This window comes from Pteropus medius, unplaced genomic scaffold, assembly GCF_902729225.1.
Source record: "Pteropus medius unplaced genomic scaffold, Ma_sr-lr_union100, whole genome shotgun sequence".
NCBI lineage: Eukaryota > Metazoa > Chordata > Mammalia > Chiroptera > Pteropodidae > Pteropus > Pteropus medius.
In genome coordinates, this window is record NW_024349800.1 from 67,843,794 (window position 1) to 67,865,209 (window position 21,416).

Consider the following 21,416-nt stretch of genomic DNA (forward strand, 5'->3'; position numbering starts at 1 on the left):
ACTGTCTCCTGGCCTTCTCCCTCTAACTCAATCCTGTCTCACTAAAATCTTCCAATGGCTCCCCACTGCCTACACAATAAAATGTGAATCTTCTGCCGACAATCCTGCATGATCTGGGCCCTGCCTATTCTGCCTATAACCCAGCCTACTCATCTCCACTCCCCACTACACACCATCTGTGCTTCAGCCACAGCTGAACCTCTTACAACTACCTGAACCTCTTGCCTGTCATCTCACCAATTGTTCTGTGTTTACCAAAACACATCTCCCTTTTCTGCTGGACACCCAGTAACTACATTTCCCAGTCTTCCTGTGGGGGAGCATATGAGCAGAATGATGTGGTCTTCTTCCAGGCCTGGCCCATAAAAATTCCAACACACTATTTTCCTTCACTTCTTCCCCATCCACCAGCTGCATGGAGAGGACTCCAATGACCTAGAGGAGGGCAGAGCCACAAAGTACAATGCTAGGCCTCTGAGCAAGATGGAGAAGGTGGCCTAAACAGAACACTTATTTGTCCCATGACACAAGTGAGAAGCAAATTCTTATTGTGTTAAGTTTTCTGTTTCAGCCCGTTAGAGACTATAAGCTCCCTGACAGCATGGTCCATATCTAGCCCACATTGGTGATACCAGTATCCAGCAGACCACCTAGTTAAGAATAGGCACTCAAAGAGGAAGCCATGTGGAGACTGCTGGGAGGGGTGGAAATGCAGAACAGGCAGGCCCCACACCCACATTGTGGAAGTTAACAAATGGGAGGGCTATCTAGACTGCAAATGTAGCCCCCTCAGTAGCAAGGAGTCCCCGCCCTGCACTGGGCTCCCCATTCCAGTTTCAGTGTCAGTAAGGGAGGCCCTCACAGCTTCTGACTGTGAAATCATCAGGGACTGTGGCTGAGTGGGACGATAGGCCGCTGGAGTCCCAGGCATTCGTCTTGGAGGGCCCGCATTCAGATATACTTGCTGACAAACTCACTTGCTCTGAGCTCCAGTGTTGGGCAGTGGATGAGGAGAGGGGCGGGACCAAGAACATATGAGGAAGAACTGCATTGTCTGGCTTTAGGGTGAGAGCTGGAAGAGAAACTTTCTCCCAGACAGAAGTGCTAGAAGAAGCCATTGCACCTTGGTGCAGGCTGGCGACAAGTCTGAGTCTCCATCGACCTAGCTAATTCCATTCGCCTCACCCTGGTGATTCCCTCAGAACTCACCCCACCCAACTTACCGGCCCACCCAAGCGGCTTCTGGTGTTTTTTCATGCAAAAGACCTGTCTCAGCTTGCACTGAAGACTTTCCTAAAATCTCTAAGGTTTACAAACTCCAAACAGTGTCTAGCCTCAGTGAGCCCCATACCTTTTGCTAAGTGGCCCCAAGCTTGGCACTAGTGGCAGCCAGCCTCGGTTTACAGCTTAGCCTCTCCCAGGCACCTCCAAGTCCAGGACAAGCAGCAAATATCTGCAGATCACTTTGTAGCTCATATCAGGTAGCCCTGGGCTGGACAAAGGCAACATCTGACTTTAGCCTGCACCAGAGCCCCTCCCAAGAGGCCACAGAACCAAAACACCTATTGACCAGCTTCAGACCCCACCAGAGCACCACTCAACCACCTCCACAAATGACATATCCAAAGGGTGGACTGGGCAGGCACTAAAGCCCTGCTAAAGTGAATCCTGCTCTGTGAGGTCAGCCTCTGTACAAATAGCTCATCTGCTGGAGTCACAGTCATTCCTCACAGCCAATCAGCCTGAGGGTCACTCTCTCCCACTAACATGCAAACAACAATCAAGGTTCAACTACAACAGGAGGACACATACAACCCATACAAGGTATACACCTGGAATACCCAGCTCATATATATCCCTGATTCTATCCCAGTTTGGCCTTATGCCCAGTAGCTGGAAACTCTTTTGAAAGAAGGAGAGCTTGGGTAATCTATGTTCAAATAATTTAAGAGAGACAAAATGAAATGTGCATGAGTAGAGTCATGCTTGAGGTATAAACCTAAGCTTCCTCCTTCCCCCATTCCCAGATAGCTCGTCTCCTGGAACAGCAAGCTGAAGGGACCCATGCACTCCAGTCAGTAAGCTGTTTTATGCTGTTCCTTTTAAGGTAGTCCTGGTTCATTTGAAGCAGATTTCACCAGGGTCCAAATGTTAATCCGGGGTTAGAGTCCTAGAGAAGGGGATATGGTACTAGAATCATTACTAATGTTATCAGTACAGGGAGGGCCCTGGCAATTATTTCAGTATTAAATTCCCACCTTCCAACCTCTCCAGAGAAGGTATCATCACTAAATTATTTGAATGCCTGTGGATATGCCAGACATTCTTAGACCTTTTACATGTGCATCTCACCCAGGCAAGTAACATTTTAGACACAAAGTGACTGAGGCTTAAAGAAGTAAAGAAACTCTCCCCAATTACAACTGGCAAGTAACAAAACTGAACTCCCAATCAGCCAAAAACGAGGACCACAAACCATGTCTATTCAACATAATTTTTATTTCATCCAAGGCAAAGCTAAATAAAATTCTACAATGCAAAATATGTTGTAAAGGCAAGACTGTCTGATCACATCCATTTTGTGCTTGAACACCAGTGAGTGCTAAGAGTGTGCAAAGCTGCACCTCCTGGGGACACCCTGAACCTGAGGCCTCCCAAGGCCCCCTACTGCATCTTTTTGATAGGAAATTGACTATGGATATTGTTGTCATCCAAGCCAGAGGAATAAACCATGCATAAGATAGTCAAAAGCACTGCATATCAGATGGGCGGTGGGGGAGTAGGAAGTCCAACCTGGAACAAAGTGAAGCAAGCTATAGGATTTTCCCAAGAAGTCTCCCTTCCTTCACCCCTTTCCCCCAGCCCTCTTATGGCAGTTCTCTGTGACAGTGAGATGGAGTCATGGAGTTATGGAGTCCAGGAGTATAGCTGGTTTTCTACTCTGTCTCATCCTTTCTCAGCCTCTAAGTGCCCCAACAGATATAGTACATACCAGGAAAGAGAACTCCTGAAATGTACAGTCTCTCCATCTCAGGCACACTCAGCCTTTACACACACCTCCATGCATCCCCTCTCTATGAACAGCCCACCCACTCCACAGTCATGCATTTCCACATGCACACTCCACACCCACTCCAGACGTGTACACCCTCAACTGCCACCATCTCAGAAGCATGCTTCTTCACCTCTAGTTCTAATCAGCAAGCCAGATGTAAAAAGCCTGAACTCCACTGGCTCCTCTCCCAGACCTCTCTAGGTTCATTCTGACTGTCTTCTGCTTAATTGCTACATGGAAAGAAACCCAAGGCCTCAAATGCTGAGGCCCTATTTTGAGGTCAAGGATGGGGAGGTGAGAAAGACTCTGTCTTTGGTCTCACTGACTTTATTGTCAGCACAGCTGCATGCACCCAGGGCTCCCAAGATCCACTTTGTAAATGGCTCTCTCTGACCCACAAGTACTGGAAACATCCTAACCAGCCTTGGAGACTCCATACATTGAGGGTCTGCTTAGGAAGATGGCTTTCCCCATATATGTCCTACTGCAAATCCATGTCAGTGTTTCTTCACGGATACAATTGGGGCAGGACAATTCTTTGATGTGGGGACTAAAAATGTTAAACTTAATCCTCACTCACAAAATGCCAGTAGATAACCACAAGCATTGGGGCAACCAGAAGTGTCCTCTACAGCCCCAATCACTTCTATTCAAAACCAGCAACCAAAATCCATGAACAAGAAGCTTTAAGGATCAGAGCCAAGGTTTATAACATTACACAGACTAAAATAATTCCAAGGGGGAGAGATGGAGGTGGGGGCATGGATAGGACTCAGAGAAGAGGATAGGACAAACTTGAAACATTCTACCAATTATAAAACCTGGCTTCCTAGATCACTTTCCAAAAATCCAATTTTTTTTTAAACAAAAACTCACCAAGCCTCACAACAGTCCTGTGAGGTAGGTATTATTACACCCATTTTATAAATGGGGAAATCTGAGCCCAGAGAAGATGCATGACCTGCCTATTAGTCAACAGTAGACCCAGGAGTGGATAGATTGATGTTCTTCCTCCCCTGACTCTATATACCTGGGCCCCTCTCATGTATGCCTCTCCTCAATAAGAGGAGGCCAAGACAATGCCTAACCAAATGTCGAAGCTGGGAAGGGAGGAAAAAGGAGTTTTGCATGATGGCAGCTATAAAATTTTTCCAAATGGCTGGTGGCACTTATCTGTCTGTTCCCAAAGCCAAGAAAATCTGAACCCAAGCCCAGGATGAGTTCTGGGTGGAGAAAAACAAGAGAGATGGAGGCAGATCAGAGTGGGACCCTGTGAGCACATCAGGTTGGGTGGGGGCCACAGGCCATAGCCATGGCACCCTGCAGGTGCTGCTGTTCCTCAGTCTCTTCCCCTCTCTACCCTTGAGGAAGCTTGCTGCTGCTTTTTAACAGTGAGAATCCTAAGGCAGTCCCTATACATTCTGGAAAAGGGGGCAAAGAACAGTGTCTCAGAAATCCTATAAGAGAATGATGGAATGGGAGCAGATGGTGGAGAACCTCCATTATCACAACTCCATGCCATCCCTCACTTCCCCATTCCCACCCCACAGGGACAACACAATGGGCCTTCCATCAGGAGGGCCTACTTCCAACATCATTGTATCCCTTGTCAGGGACCCCCATGGGAGCACTTGGCAGATGTCTCCAAGACTTAGTTACTGGTCAAGGGGCCTCTGGTGACACAACTCCATCTCCCTGGTCCCCTGCATGATCCTTGGTGGGAGCCGTTCCCTCACCAGTGCCAAACCAGAGTTGGCTGCTGTGTATGGGCTGGAGATGGGAGGGAGGGTATGAGCTAGGACCTGGGAGCTAAGGCACAGCCTAGCCCCATACACAGGAGTATGCAAACCAGTTCTCGGAAAAGAGAAGGAAAACTATGGATGCTCCCTCCCTGCCCCTCTCCAGCCCTGGGATGGGGGAGGTGGTAGCACAACTAAATAGGAAGCAGCCAGAAAACCCAAGAGCCCTCTCATCCAAAAGAAGAGGATCCCTGAGGTGAAGGCAAGCCCTTGACCTGGGGTTGGAGATGAATAACCTTGGGTCAGGGGAGAAGGTGTAGTAGAGGGGCATGAGAGGAGCAAGCCAATGGGAGGGGAGGATTTGAAGGTGCAACACTTCAAGCAAGATGACATCACCTGTGGCTTCAGAGAAAGAGCAGGGCAGAGCCAGGCTTGGGAATTCCCAAGAGTAGCGATGGTTCTGCCATGCCAAGAAGGGATGGCCAGCATTGGCAGGGCTGAGGTGGGCATTCTGGTGGCCAAGAGGCCCAGGACACTGGCTCTCCCATATCTACAGCCCTGAAATGCTAGGGAAGGTGTAGGCAGTGCCCCAATACTCCAGCAAGTCCTGAGGGGGCCCTTCATGAGCCCCTCAGGAACTCAGAGAACAGAGGAGCAGGCTAGGTGGGCCAGGACCCCACAAGACCAAGGCGGCCAGCTCTAGTTGGATAGGTTCAGAGATTCTGAGCAGAAGGGGTGAGGGGAGCAAGGGAAGTGGGCACAAGGCAGGCAGGTACCCTGTGGGGGGTGAGGGAGGGAAGTGCCTCCTCATGAAAGGGACATGGTAGGGAGTTCAGGAATCCATCAAAGCCCCTCACTGTTGGCTCCCCTCCAGCAGCCTCTCACCCCAAGATGCTGTACAGAGTCCTCTAGGCTACTCCTTCCATCAAAAGGGTTAATTCTCTAAACACACAATCCAGCTACTGGGGCAGCCCTCACTAATTCTTCCAAGTCCCTCTTGAAGAGAAATCTGGTGGAAAATCCAGACATTGTTTATACAGGGTGGGGAGACTTAAGAAGACCCACCTACCCAGATGGTGGGGGACCAGCCCTCCACACTGCCTGAGCCCCTCCTTTTCTTTCACAGGAGCTTCCTCCCCTGACCAGCCCTTATCTCTGAGGAGCCCTGGCTGGGGAAGGGGTGAGGCAGGCTGGACAGAACCTCAGTTTCTCCCCACCCAGAAAGACTACAGTTTGAGCCAAGCAGCAGATGTCTCAGGCACGTGGGTTCACAGACACGGCTCAAGCATCAGTTTCATCATTGGAAAGTGAGGTTCTCTGTGGCTGCTTGGCCCCAAGCAGAGGCTCACACTTTTGTTGGTGGTTTCTCTTCTGCCTTGGAGCCCGGCAATCCATTATCCGTATTGTCATTCCCAGAAGAACTCACAAGGCATTCCTTCCTGAAGAGAGAGAGAGGAGAGAAGGGCACTGGTGAGAAGAGAAGCAAGAGTAACAGATAAAATGTGGAGGCGGAGCCATGGCCCCTGCACCCAGCCCTTGTCCTGGCCTTCTGTAGAGCTAAGATAGCCAGAGGCCAAGTCACCTAACCTCTCTGCCTCAGTTTCCTCACTTATATAATGGATGTAACAATGACACCTTCTTTGGGGGGTTGCTGGGAAGAGTCAATGAGCATTTAGAATAGTGCCTGGCACATAGAAAGAATGCAATAAAGCTAGCCATCATCACCTAGTTGTCTCAACATGGCAGGAGGCAAAGGAACCAGGCACCGTTCCCAGGGGTCAGTGCTGAGGGGAAGCCAAACCAGGGTAATTCCCGGGCTGTGCCAACCCAGGAGAAGGGCCAGTGGGCAGTATGCTGAAGGCAAAAAGCTCCTCCCTCAGGTCCTTCTTCCCTGAGCTCATCATGACCAGAGGTAGAAGGAGCATGGATGGAGCACAGTAGGCAGAGGTTCTGACATCAAGAACAGCAGGCATGGGCAGGGAGTGGTGGAACAGGGAAGAAGGCAGCAGGAAGGAGAGATAGTTAGATGGGAAGATGCCGCCTCCAGGAGCATCACCACCCTGACTGCTCTGCACTATGGAATGATAAATTTAAATATATCCCACCTCAACAGCAGTGCCCAGCTCTCCAGGGAAGATCTGACTTTTATGTCACTCCCAGCTTTCTGCTCATGAAAACTTCCAAGGCTTTTCAAGGCAGCTGTTGCTAAACTACATCTTAGCCTCACCCTGGGTTTGTGTAGCCAGGTTTGAGGCCTTCAGGAAGGACTTGATAGTTTGTCCTCATCAATTTTGTCTTACGGGATTTAGTCCATAACTCAGCCTGTCAAGATCCTTCTAGGTCCCAATTTTTTTCTCCAACACAATCACTAGGTTCCTGGAAATTTGGTAAATATATCATTCCTAGTGTAATTCAAGTCTTAATAATAGCAGTGAATAAGTAGAGTCCTGTAGCATACCACTGAAGATCTCTATTTAGATGGGTCGACCTATCCACCTGTCTATCATCTACCTCTCTGTATATATATACCTGGCACATAGACTATACCTAAGATATAGTCATCCCAGCCAATTCCTATTCACTTAACCATCCATATTTCTTTACCAAGAACCTAGTGGGTACCAGGCACTGTGTCAGACTAGTAGGGTGTACAATTCTCCATGATGCTTGCTCTCTGAAAACTTAGTTTTTTCAGGGAATGTGATATTAAATAAGTGACTGTTGATACAACGTGGTAAACAATAGGATTCGGGAGCGCTGTACCAAGGAAGAACTCAACTTAGGAAAGCTCTTTCTAGGGGTCAGGAAAGCTCTTTGGAAATGTCATCTAAGCCAAGACCAAGAAAGATGAGCAGAAAAAGAGGAAGGAGACATTCCAGGCAGAGAGAACCACACCCATATGTGAAAGCCCAGAATTGATGATGAAATACTATCCAACACCTCACTTCTTCTCAGGAGGACATTCTATCTCTGCTGCTAATACAGGCTTTCCTCATCACTTCTTCTCAGGATCCTTCTCAGGCTTCCCTGGGGCCTGCCTCCCACTTCCAGCCTCTCCCCACCCAGTCCCTCTGGGAAGTGGGTGTGTGTCTGGAGAACAAAGCATGTTGTTTGTTGAGAGAGAGGGTGGGGGTGTCGTTGGGAGGAAGTCCCTCTGCTCACTATATATAGCCAGACCCTTTCTTCTGAAGGCCTCTGATCGTGCCAGGCCCTGCATGCCCTTGCCAGCTCCCCTGTAGTCAGAAGGAAAGTCAATCTCAGCCTGGACTCCCACGTCCCCAAGTATCTGTCCCCAACCCCTTTTGCAGGCTTTTCTCCCCTTCCTCCCTACGACACCCCCACCTACTCTCTCAACAAACAAAATGTCTTGTTCTCCAGACACATACCCACTTACCAGACTTTCTGCCCTCTCTTTCGGTGGTTCCCCCATCTGGAACACCCTTCTCTTCACCCTCCCCAGGGCTCAAATTATATCTATCTTGCAAGGCCTACGACAAACATCCCTTTGGTCAAAAATCTTTCCCTGGTCTTCCACCATCTTCTGAAACCCTGCAGCATTCTATCACACCTCTTTTGGCACTGATCCTCTCTACGTTGTATTACATTTATTTGTGTACACATCCTTTACTTAAGGGCAGAATGCCATTCCTTCCAGAATTTCCTACAGCACCTAGCACAGTGCCTTATGCACAGTACCTCAAAAATAGGCACCCATAGAAAGAATAAATGTGTGAATTCTAGATATATCCTATGAATCAGTAGGGTGTGGTGACAATGGTATAAGTTTTGAAGCCAAAAAATCCAGGGTTCAAATTCCAGCTCTATCACTTACTAGCTGTGTGACCTTGGGCAAGTCACGTAACCACTCTAAGCCTCGCTTTGCTCAATTGTAAAATAAAAATTATGGATATTATATTCGAATGTCAGAAGACATATGGTTAAGTAGTTGATGAATTACAGGAACTGTTATTATCTGTAGCAGTCTCCTGATCCACGAGTGCCCTAGCCAAAAAAAGAAAAAAACTTTAGCCTACCTTGTTTTCAATGAACCCATGGTGGCACCCAAGAATCACTGTTTTGTTTTCTAGGTGCTTTTAAACCACATGTTGAATACTTTGTTCTCCAATTTTGCTCACCATCAATAGTAATATTGGTTATTAAAAACAGAATTTGGTCCTGCTCTATGTCCCTGGCCCCTCAGAAGATCTCTTAACCCCTCACAGCTCCTGGCCATGATGCAGGGAGACAACCCAAGAGTTAATCTCATTCAGTGCCTGGGATAAGGTGCCCAGTGGTTCCTCATTCCCCACCTCAAACACCCTTTACATCTTCTCTTCCTTCAGCCCTCTTACCAGTGTAATTTCTGCCCTTTCCTGCCTAATTCCCTCTTTACAACAAAGCAGAAAGAAGCAAACAGAAATAGAGCAATTCTCCTTTCTCTCATGCATCTCTCTATTATTACCACCTCTCAGGTCTAATGGCAGGCCTGCCTCATTTCATCTTTCTTGCTAAAGACACAACTTTCGACACATTTTCTCTGCTATGGCTTTGTTACAGTCCCACCTGCTGCTTTGAAGCCTACCTGTTCTGGCAATTTTGGGCCTGGGGCTTGTACCCTCTGTGTCTCCCCATCTTCCCTTCCCTTTCTCATATCTATTTTTATATGTGAATTTATCCTATGGTTTTCTATGAGGCTGCATCAGCCTTTTAAAAATTGTTTTATCTACTCCATTTGAATTTTCAGGATTTCACAATAAAAGACTCCCATCTCCCTAAAGGATCTTTCTCTGGTTAAAAACAACAACAACAACAACAACAACAACAACAACAACAAACTTCCTAAATCCTTTAGTAGGACTTTAGTTTAGAGTGGTACAAGTAGAAAGAGAAAGGCTAATGGTATGGGCAGGAAGATAGTAGGATGAGGAAGAATGAGTGGTTTGCATTTATGTACTCAATGAATTCAACATATTCAATAAATACCTGTTGGGAGAATGAAGAAGAGGGAAGGAGATTAGTAGAGGGGAGGGGGGTTGCAAGAATAGGAAAGAGAGTGGTAGGATTAGGAAAACAGGATGAGATGAGGAGATGGATAGAAGGAGGAAGGCTGATGGGGGAGGAGATGATGGTTAAACAAAAGGATGCTGGGAACACCCACGAGATGAGAGTGAGTGGTGAGCTGGTGGGAGGAGAGAGCATGCCATGGAGTCAACTCACTTCTTCTCCTGAGTTTTCTTGAGGATGAAGGTGATGAGCTTCTTGACCAGCAAGATGAAGATGAGGAGCCCAATAACCCCGCCCACGACAGCCAGGATGATGAGTGTCACTGTGTTGTCCACTTCTTCCACTGCATGGCCAGAGTAGGGAGGGAGGGGGTAGACAAAAAGAGCAGGAGTCGCATGGAGCCAAGCACCATGGTAGTCCAAGGTCTACACAGCCTTGAACCCCAGCATCTAAAACACGTCTACCCCAGTCCCCCAGCCCTCTCCAGGCCTTACAGCAGGAAGCAGAAGCTGGAACATGGCACCTACCAGGCTAAGGCAGCACATGAAGGGGCCTCTCTTCCCTTCCCCCTCCCCCCACATACCATCCCACAGACATACATGCAAGTTCTGAAATAATTCAGATTTAGGGTCCATAGTACTCAGGTTTGAGTCATGACTTGGCCCCCAGATTGCCACATGAGAATATCATTGCCTCTTTCTAGGTTTCCTTTCCCTGTACAGAAAAAATTAAGGCTGTCCCTATGATATCTCTCATGTGGTAGGAAGACTTTGGAGTCACATAGTCTAGATTTTAACTGTAGGATTTCAGCTGTGACTAACAAACTGACAACCTTGAGCAGGTCATTTAACCTTTGTAGCCTCTGTTTCCTCATCTAAAAACTGAACTGACTTCTTTGCAAACCTGCTCCACTCACCATCTCTCCCATCTCTGTTCAAAAAACTCCATCCTTCTAGTTTCTCTGACCAAAATCCTTAGAGTCATTCTTGACTTCTCTCTTTTTCTCAAACACCATATCCAATCCACTTGAGAATCCCAATGGCCCTAACTTCAAAAAATTCCAGAATCTGACCTCTCACCACCACTCTTGCCCAGATATAACGCCAGTAACTCTTGAAAGTGTAAAGTGAAAGAAAACAGTCTACAGTCATGCCTCCTGAACACGCCCGATCCTGTCTGATCTCGGACGCTAAGCAGGGTCGGGCCTAGTTAATACTTGAATGGGAGACCACCCAGGAAGACCGGGTGCTGTAGGTGGAAGAGAAGAAGAGAAGAGAAGAGAAGAGAAGAGAAGAAGAGAAGAGAAGAGTATTATATTATATGAGAAGAAGAGAAGAAGAGTAAAGAGAAGAGAAGAAAGAGAAGAGAAGAGAAGAGAAAAGAAAAAGAAAACACCAGTATGGTCCATTTTATCATTCCGTTGTAACACTGAGTTGGTATCCCTAGTCCTTTCCACTCCTCTGCCCTTGTCTCAGCCCCCACTGCATACATTTATCAACCACTTGAAGGAAGATGGTAGCCTGGTGCTGAAGATCTTTCTCCTTGGGATTCTTCACGTGGCAGGTGTATTTGCCTGTGTCACTGAAATCCAGATCTTTTAGCAGAATGGAAATGTTGTTCATCTTCTCCTTAGTGGAGCCCTCCAGAGTGATGCGGTCATCATTTTTCAAATGTACCTTGGGGTCAGACTTCTCATTCTTCACAGTTGCATTTATGAGCTAGGAGATAGAGGGAGGAAGAGGAAGTGGACAAGAAAGAATCAGAGTTCTTGGAGGTCATGACATCACTTCATCTCACTCCCTGAATGCCTGTTTTGTCCCAGCCAGGAAGAGCCTGTGGTCAGAGGTACTCTCTCCCTCTTCCTTTCCTTCCAGTATTGATAGTTCTGCCTGTCTAACCTGAATTTTGCCTGCTTCAGACTAATTTGGTGTTAGTCTGATCTACATCCCAGGGATGTAGCACAGCTCTTAATGCTTTCTTCATAAAAGCCTTTTATAATGAATCCTGGAAATACCACACTTGTTTCCCGCTGTCACTCCACAGACTTTGCTGACATATGTACCCTGTCCATGTGAATTCTGGCCCTCAATCAAGACCTGGATCAATCCTACAGCACTATCTGTCAGCACCCTCTAAATTCAGCTTTTAACTATACCCAGAGTTGGTCACTTGTGGCTTCCTTATATTTGTCTCAGGTCCCCTGCTAGATTGCAGAATGACTCCTCAATAAACACCTGTTGATTGATCCACCCTCACCACAGCCCTGTGTATGGTCTTGCTGATCGAGTTCTCTTCTCAGCTTCCTCTCCTTTCTTTCCAAGTCTTGTTTCACAGCCCTTCTCCCATTTAGACCTTTCTCATTCCCTCTCTCCAAGCCTTCCAAAGGTCCTTCTCATTCCTGTTTTTAAAATTAAATTATTAATTTTTACACATGCAATCCAAATTTCAGGTATCTCTACACACCAGAGGACTCTAGCCAAGAATTCCAACAGACCCCAGATTCTGGCAACATGATCTAAGTCTCCATTTCACTTAGATCTTTCTAGATAAGCTCTGCAAAGAATACTGGGAGAAAGGATGACAAAAGGTGAGTTCTGGGGACCATCGCAGTGGGGTCAGTCCGGAAGGGACCAGAGTCGAGGATGAAGACAGGGGTGAAGTGACAGGGAAGAAAGGAGGATCTAATCTGTCCTGTCCCTTTCCCCACTACTTACAATCTTGAATGTATCACTACCGTTGTAGGACCACCAGAAGCCAAGGTCACGGAAGCCAAAGCAGCTGGAGAAGGTGCAGGGCAGCAGGATCTCCGTGCCGTTGACGGCGTAGATGGTGGTGGCCTTTCCCACAGACACCTCCAGCGACAGGGACACGGGGAGCAGGAAGAGACCTGTGTGAGGGGCCACCACCTCCCTTAATAAAAACCCCTCCAGAACCTCCATGCTGGAGCTTTAGAAGGGGAGTCTCAGGCAGGGCGGGGTGGCTTGGCCAGACAGAGAGGTCTCAGGTCACCCTCAGTGTCAGCTTCGGAAAGATGGTTCTCTTTACTTCAATTGACACGACCTGAGCCACCCACCATAATTTTCTCCATTTCTCTCTCCTTCGCTTAGGCGAGATTGAATTCTGAGCCAGTTAGCAGCCCTTGTGGCACTCTAACTGACCACCAGGGGTCACCCCAACCCAAGAAAACGAGACTCTTGTCCTGGTGCCGCGAGTCCGCACCCTCTACCCTGCGGGTTCAGCTCATGAAAATGCCACCCCTACCCTACCCCAAGTGCAGGACGGCCTCCTTTAATTTGCCTTGGGAATTTCCCCCTAGAACAGTGTTTGGCCTCCTCGTTACATTTTAAGGATTGGCGGGGTGCCCACGGAGTGGGATTCCATATGGTGAAGAAGAGAAAACTGCAGCCGCAGTTCCGGAACACTGCCCCGCGGCTGTCATCACTGAGCCCTGGAGACTCCTATGGACCTCGAGGGGCGGAGAGGCAGAGGGATACTTTGGATGGACTTTGCTTGGCTATCTGAGTCCAATACCCTCTGGCCACCGAACGGGACCCTCAGAACAGAAGGAACAGGCCAGAATGGAGTAGGCGGTGAGGGATATGGAAATGGGGCAGGTCTCAGCACTGAGCAGCAGCGAGGGCGGAACGACTAAAGCAATCAAGGAGAGAAAGTAAGAGGGCGGAAGACACATTGGAGAGGCAAATTCCCGACAACTCGAATGCAAGCAAGTGGGAGATGGCACCAGGAGGGCACTGGACCCACAGTCCCCTCCTGGGCCGGAATAGCCGGCCTTCCCCGCACCACACAGCCCCACGCGGACTCCCCATCTTGGAAAAGTCCCCAAAGTGCCCACCTTCCCCGCCACCTACCCACACACCGGCCACATCCACTTTCTACACGTCAAAGGATTCCCGTCTTTGGGGCAAGTGGAAATCATGAGTTTCTACTCATGGCCTCTGGGACCCACCTCATGAGTCCTTATAAGAAGACCTGACCCTCTTCCTGTACTGCAGAGTCCTTGGGAAAGTCCCACTGTTACCCCAAGGTCATGAGGAAGAGGGAGTCTGAATTGGATGCCACCTCTCCTTGCTCTAGATGAAATGGTACTTGGGGTCACCCCAGGTGAGGACTTAGAGGGGGCCCTACTCAGGTTCCCAGTGACCCCTGAGAATAACACATTTCCTGGACCCAGATCCTTACTACGTGCTGCAGGTGGGTGATCTCATTTCATTTTCACTTCATAACTACAAGGTGGGTGTTACTAATCACATTTTACAGGTGGAAAAATTGAGCAAAGCATCTTGCCCAAAGCTTTACAACTTCTAGGGGTAGTTAAAATCTGAAATGGGGTCTGACTTAGAGACTTGTCGGCAGTTGAGAGCAGCCGCCTGGCTGTATTACCTCCTACCCCAAAGTTTCCCTGGCAGCTCTTTCTAGACCGCAGCGTTTCTCAACTACTTGGACCTCCAGTCTGGCATTCCCACGAATGTCAGACCTAAAGGACCCAGACTGATCCATTAATCCCACTGTCTTATTTGAGAGACAGGACAACCAAGGCCCCAAATGGGAGGAGACTTGGCTCAGCGGACTGGGTTCAGAGGCTGGGCTGATTGAGAACCCCTCTCAGCCCTAGTCAACTTCCAGCTCTGCAGGCAATTCCCAGAACTGTTCTCATTCCCAAGACAGCCAGGGTTAGTCTTTCTTTTAAAGGTCACCAACGTTGCTCTTTCTCCCAATCCTCACTTTCAAGGAAGGATCTCTTTTGTCTAACTTCGTTCCTTCATGGTGCATCATAAACCAGTTTCCTCTTGTTTTGCTCACATGAGATAACGATGCATAGTGCACCTGAGCAATGCCTCAAAGATTGCTGGCAGCCTGTCTTCTGCTCTCAGGGCTCCCCTCAGCTTTTCATGTCCCCTTAGCTTCTGAAGGCAAAGTGGAGTGCTCTCACTTGGAACCTCAGAAATAACATCCCATGGTTCAGAAACCCAATCATGACCCCTACCACTGTTGAAAATAGCTGATACAGTAAGTCCTCACTTCATATTGTTGATAGGTTCTGTGACTTTAAGCAAAACGGTGTATAACAAAACCAACTCTGCCATAGGCCAATTGATATAAACAAGGATTAAATTCCTATGGCAGCTCATCAACATTGTTTCAAAACGACATTGAATGAAATGACATAGTTTGAGAAACTGATGTATGTATTTATTGAGCATTTAATCCTCACATCCACACTATGAGTGATGTACTATAATAGCTCCATATTATAGATGAGACAACTGAACATACAGAGGTTAAGTGTTTTGCCTAAAGTCAACAAGAGATATTTCTATCATCCCAAAGCACCAAAGCAAGAAAAGACTTCCTGACATCTCAATATAGCAGGGTTTGCCCACCAAGGTTCCAATTAGTGTTCAGGAGGTTTTTTTCGATTATCCATCATTCTTAGGTCAGCTCCTGTGTGCCAGGAATTGTTCTAGAGCAGTGGCTTTCAAACTTGAGAGAGCATCAGAATCGCCAGAAGGGCAATTACAGATAGTTTGGCCCCACCTCTGGAGTTTCTGATTCAGGAGCTCTAGAGAGAAGCCTGAGAATTTGCCTTTCTCAAATGTTCCCAGGAATGCTGTGGTCAGCATGACACTTTGAGAACCTCTGTGCTAGAGGATTTATCCATATTAACCCCAACTTTTATTAGAACAACAAAAGGTAAGTATAATTTTTCTCATTTTACAGATGACGAAAATTGAGGTTCAGAGAGGCTAGTAATTTGCCCAGGGCCTCAAAATAAATGGTGAATCTGAGTATTTACTATAAGATAGGATAAGCACTTTATAATACACTATCTCATTTAATCTTCATGCTAATCCTATGAGGTAGTTATTATTTTTACACCCAATATATAAAATGAAGAAACAGACTCAGAGATTACTTGCTCAAGGCCACACACCCAGTGAGTGGCATAAGCAGTATTCAGACTCTATGAAGATCACTCTCCAAGAGAACAGTTCTGTCAGGGCTAGGTCTCTTTAGCATTCCTGGTTTTCCTTTCACCTCTGTCCCGCCCCACCCCACCCCCATGCCCTCCCATCCAAGGTCTAGGAACAGGAGCCAGACACGAGATTCCATCCTTCAGCCTACAAGATGACCTGGTCAGAGATCCCAGCCCTACTTCTCATCCTCTTCTCCATTGCCCCTCAAACCAAGGAATATATGCAGAGCTGTGACAGGGAAGCTCTCGGGAAAAGGCAGCTTTCTGATGACTACAGGCCTCCCTCAGGGCCCAAGCCCATGCTCTAAGGAGCGCCACAGTTCCAGCCTCCAGTGCTGACTGGCACCCCTGCCTAGGAACTGGGATCCTGGGGAAGATGAAGGGAACTCAAGTCAGAGCCAAATATCCACCCTGTCCCCAGCCAGAATGGTATATCCAAGAGCACCAAAGATACACTTCAAAAGTGAAATATTTTTGACTGCTTTAAATAGAAGCAGGAAAAAAAAGAGTCTAGAACAGAGGAGAAAACTATTTCCTTAAGGTCTGGCTAATAATGACAGTGCACATTTCTACCTGATTTGTGTGTTCCTTTGTGGATGACTTTACTAAGCTCAGCTCCAACTCCCAGAGTGAAGCACTGCCATTCCCACATAGTCTGAAAGGGACAAAGGAAAGGCAGAGATGCTTCCAAGAGCCTTGCCCAAGTTAAGGCATCAGAGAGGGCGAGAAAGCTTGGCCTCTCCCCTGCACACCCTCATGCTCTCTCAAGTTTGAAAGCCACTGCTCTAGAACAATTCCTGGCACACAGGAGCTGACCTAAGAATGATGGGGAAGCCCTGCCTGCTATGTCTGGGAGGCTGTGCATGGGAAAGCCCGGGAGCCTGTCTCCTGCTGCTTCACTTCTGAGGCTGTGCTGGAGGGAAAGGAGGGAGCATGGGAAGGTGTGGATCCACTAGAAGCCCCTGGAGCAGTGCTTCAGTGAGATGACCAAGCCAGGAGAAGACTCTGCCTGCTGACCTTGAAAAAGTCAGAGATGCCACATCCAGTGTGCACATCCCCTAACTACAGATGGCTGTCTTTCCTTCCTCCCCACCTTGGTATGAAGTCAAAACATGAGATTATAAAACACAAGAAGGGCTTCAGTGAGTCAATCCTTCTGACCTAGGCACTCTGCAGGTAGAGGAGGATAGTGATTGAAAGAAGGGAGGGCTACAGGGCTGGCCTCCAGCGCAGGCCTGGATGTAACCAGAGTACCCCTAGCTTAATGACCAGTGTGAGCCAAGGATGTCTCCAGGCCATTCACACATTGTTTTATACTTCCACCCTTTACCACCTCTTGGAGGTAATTATTTCCATGTGGTTGGTTATTTCTCTGAGTAAAGAAGGACTTTCTTTGCTTTTTCCAAACATAACTCTTTAAAATTCCAAGGTGTGCATGTGTTTGGGATCGGAGTCTTGTTTCTGGCATTGTGGGAATGTTGAACACATCGTCTTCATGAGCCTGTGGGATTCCATCCTGAACCATGAAGCTTTGCCTTTGCTCACTAAAAGGCCTTAACCATTTGGCCACTTTCAGAGCATCCATTTTATTTGCCATTCTCTGAAGTCTTCAGCCCACTCCCACCCTCATCTAGGTGCTACAGTTTTGTCTGCAGATTTACTCAGTACTCTCAACTTTTATTAAAGCAAAAACGTATTCAGTACATGCAAATATTATTATCAAATATTCTTTCCAACAGGAATCTAAGAGCTACCATCATATATTCCAAGGCAAATGCCAAAACATGAAATGGTCTGCCACGTTTTCCTATACCCAGGCATCAGTCACAACCGCCCAGCATGAGTGAGGAAAGAGGGACAGGGTGTGCCTACTCTGTTTAGCTCCAAAAGGCTCGACTGACTTTAATAGGGAAGCTGATTCCCTCTGACCCTGGAAGAGTCAGATAGGCTCAAAGTTACAGCGAGGAGGCAGAAAGTGGGCTGAGGCCAGCAGGAGGAGAACCCTCTTGGGTTACAGGCCCTAGAGGCTAATGGAGACAGGGCTGGGCCAAGCAAGGCCCCTGGGCCCAGAGACAAAGGAAAGATTTCAGCTCCCTCTTCCTAGGCAACCTGCCGGCTTCCTGCCCACCCCCAGGAGCTTTGCCAGGATAGAAGCATGCCCCTGAGACAGCATGGGATGCTCAACAAAACCAGCTCTGCAAACAAGTCCAAGCAGTGTGCCCATCCCTCCTCTGGCAGGCCACAGAAAAGGTGTGTTGGCAGGGCCAGCCCATGGCTTATGCAGAGATCTCTAGACTCTCAGCAACAGGGAAAATTGGGAGAATCTGTGCCCAGGGTCTACCTGTCTTGCTGATCCCACCAAGAGGTGGCCGGTCATAAGGGTTTTGGGATGCCCCACAGGCCTGCATTTCCAGAAAAAGAATTAGTCACTGGTTCTAGATTCAAACCCGGGGTCTTTCTCCACTTCTTGCCTTCCTGTCCTTTTCTCTATGAACTCCTTACTTACCCTTTCCTTTTCTTTTTTCTGAGTGGGATTGAGCACCCCCTCTTTAATTGCCTTCTCATTAAGCAAGCCCTTAATAAGTACATACCAAGGAAAAGAGGGTTGTGCAACATAGCACCCTCACAAGTGATAATTAAACACAGATCACAGCAATTAAGCAAATCGTGGAACAAGGAAGGGGTGGGCAGGACAGCTATATTACCAGTTATATGCTTAGGAAGGGACTGGCACCCACATAAACCTCAACTGCAATACTACAGCCTTGGAAACTTCTTCTCAATTAAGAAAAGGGTATCTTGTCGGGTTATCATAATCACTTTAGTCTCAGTCTGTAAGACAGTTTGATATGGAGAAAGGGACTGGAGGGGTAGAGGGCTCCTGGGAGCTTACCCCTCCATTCCCAGTCCCCACAGTTCTGAGAACAATAGCTCTGCCCCACCCCCAGCCTCTATTCCTCCATGCCCATGCCCCAGATCTTCTCTCATTCTTTAGCCCGTCAGCACAATCCCTGCTGACCTTCTCCGCACCAGACTTTGGTTAACTGGGAGGCAAGTTAGTATGACAGAGACCTGAATCCTGTCCCACTTGACTATCAATTGGCTATGCATGGTTGGGCAAGTCACCTTCCCTCTCTGGACCATGGTTTCTTCATCCTCAGGGTAGCTCTGTGCTATGGTTTCCAAAGTTCCTGCCAGCTCCGATGCTGCCAGGGAGTATCTCCAATTGGCTGTCCAGTTGTCCCCACTTCTCCCTACTTGACTTACAGCAAGGATGTCATCTGTGTCCCAAGCTCAGGGCAATGCCACTGTGAGGGCTCAGCAGTGGCTGTCTGGGCAAGGGAGGACCCTGGTCACATTTCCTCTGCAGACTAGAGGGGCAGGGGTCAGAGCAGGTGGGGCCAGTTCTGGAGCCTGCTTCTCTCCCCCCTACAAATCACTCTGCTTTCTCCTGAGCTCCCAGAACGTAGCTCAGGGTTTCATCCAAACCTGCTGCAGTGGGCCCTGCCCCTACCTGGTCTACCAGCTGCACAGTCCTCAGAGGTGGTGGAAGCTTCCACCTGGAGAAAAGTACCCAGACTCTGCCTGCAATTCCCCGACACACACACACACACACACACACACACACACACACACACACACACAGTGTACAGTGTGGTTTCCCACATAAGGCTGGTTTTATGAATATTCTAACAGCCCAGGCACTAGCATCCACCATCCAACCAGGCAGCAGGTGGTGTTGATAAATGGGCTAGTTAAATAATTGTATGAGTTTGAATTCCCCAGTAACCCTTACCCCTGCCATGGTCACAGTGGGAACCTGGGCTAATCAGAGATGAGATGAGGGAGAGCTAGTGTGGAATGGCACTGTGCCCACCCAATGAGGAAGAGCCTGGGGTCTCTCAGAGGCCCACTTCACTAGGGTCACCATGAAACCAGCTGTGCCAAAAGTATCAGAGAAAACACCAGTGTCTCCTATTTAGCTTTAGGGCTGTAACTAAATCAGTGCCTCCTGAGTGAAAGAAATACGCTATCCCCCATCCACCGCCAGGTGCCAACATGACAGGTTTGCATAGTTTGCATTTGCAGAAACATCAGTAACTGCCCTTAAAGGTTGATGTCTTCCTCTTTTCAGCATAATTGTCTACATCGTGTGCCTAACCCAATGGGGGTAACTGCCAAAAGCCAAATCTGACCAATATAAACAGGAAGAGGTGCAGGTGCCAGAGACAGAGTTGGTTGACACTGAAATCCATCTATGATTTATGAGATTACATTCTGGACTAATAAATACCGTTCTCTAATCTCTTGTTTGACACTCAAAACTACCATGTGCATAGTCATAGATATTAATACTCTGTTCCTTCTGTGTCCTCTGGATGTGTCTTCTTAGTTTTCATATTCATCCCCAAATGAAGAGCCAGAAGCAGGTTAAACAGGAATCCCTTTGTAAGAGAGACAAAATCCTTCCTAAAATGGGGCTTGATCCATCTTCCAAGTCCCTCCAAGCCCTTCCAGGCCTTACTGTGGAGCTGCGGGGAAGGCAGTGGGCACTGGAGAAGGTAGCGGGGCAGAGGAACCAAACAGGAAAAGGTCCAAGAGGAGCGTGTCCCCCTCCCCCACTGGTGCATGTCCGATGCCTGGGTAACAAGCATCCAAGTTGCAAACAGCTCTAGGCTGGGATAGAAACCACCGTCCCAATAATCACATGTGCAACCCACCAGGCATTCCCTACACCCAAGGCACAGTCACCTTCCCCCAACACACCAAAACCTCTGAACTCTGGAGACGCGCGCTGCAGCCCCAAAAAACCTGGAGCTGAAGGCGCCAGAGACAGCAAAGAACTAATCGCGAGGCTGGTGGGCCGATGGGGCTGGGGGGACGCGCATGGTCCTCAGGGAACATAGCCCACCAAGCCGGACGTCCGGCAAGAAGCCGATGGCAGCCGTGCTCATTCCATGCCGCACTCCAAAGCCCATCCCGTCCCAAGTACTGTTCTTCTAAGTGCCCCTTCCTCTGGGGAGAGGGTAGCGGGGCGCGGGGGGAGAGGCAGGAGAAGAGACCAAGCTGGGACTGCCTTACCCAAAAGCCCAGTGCCCAGCCATCTCGCCTGGGCTGCGCCTCGGTCCCCATCCCCGGGCATGGTTCCGTTCTCTCCCGAGCACGCCAGGGCGCAGAGATGGGATACAAGGCACAGCCGCGCTGGTAGCCCGCGGTCTGCAGTGGGCCCCAAGCTGCAGGGGAAGCTCTGCGCCGCTTGCCCCGGCACAGGAAAGTTAGCGAGGAGAGAGCGGGTAGAGAGCGAGAGAGGGAGGGAGGGAGAGGAGGAGCCGGCTGCAGGAGCGGCAGCTGAGGGCGCGAGGAGGAGAAGGAGGAGCACGAGGAGCTGGAGGAGGAGAAGCAAGAGGAGCGGGAGGATGGCTGAGCCGAGGGCAGAGGCGAGCGTCGCTGCGCCTCTGCCCTGGAAGCGCTCCAGCCGCAGGAATGGGGGTGGCCGGCACGGAGCCCAGGGCGGCCCCTGCGTACCTTGCAGGGTGCGCCCGCCCCGTGGTCCGGAAGCCCGGGGAGCAGGTCGGGCCCCCGACTCCCTCTCCATCTGGGGCTCGGCTACTGCGGCTTGTCA

General features: G+C 48.8%; 1 protein-coding gene and 1 pseudogene across 1 annotated transcript; one reads left to right on the forward strand and one right to left on the reverse strand.

The window, feature by feature from the left end:
• Positions 1-2,480: 2,480 nt before the first annotated feature.
• Positions 2,481-21,115, reverse strand: SCN4B (sodium voltage-gated channel beta subunit 4). The gene is made up of 5 exons (XM_039888037.1): positions 20,876-21,115; positions 12,513-12,685; positions 11,288-11,516; positions 10,012-10,141; positions 2,481-6,233 (listed from the first exon to the last, which is right to left on the reverse strand). Exons 1-5 carry the CDS (start codon positions 20,934-20,936, stop codon positions 6,140-6,142), a joined length of 687 nt encoding a protein of 228 aa, XP_039743971.1. The 5' UTR covers positions 20,937-21,115; the 3' UTR covers positions 2,481-6,139.
• On the forward strand, positions 10,938-11,055 carry LOC120622553 (uncharacterized; annotated as a pseudogene).
• Positions 21,116-21,416: the final 301 nt, after the last annotated feature.

What these genes read in the sequence shown, in the direction of transcription:
- SCN4B (XM_039888037.1), bottom strand. Translation starts at nt 20,936, where the DNA reads ATGCCCGGGGATGGGGACCGAGGCGCAGCCCAGGCGAGATGGCTGGGC. An exon ending in GTAGTGATACATTCAAGATT is followed by an intron (nt 11,517 to 12,512) that starts GTAAGTAGTGGG and finishes TCTATCTCCTAG; the next exon opens with CTCATAAATGCAACTGTGAA. An exon ending in CCTTCAAGTGGTTGATAAAT is followed by an intron (nt 10,142 to 11,287) that starts GTATGCAGTGGG and finishes CTGGCCATGCAG; the next exon opens with TGGAAGAAGTGGACAACACA.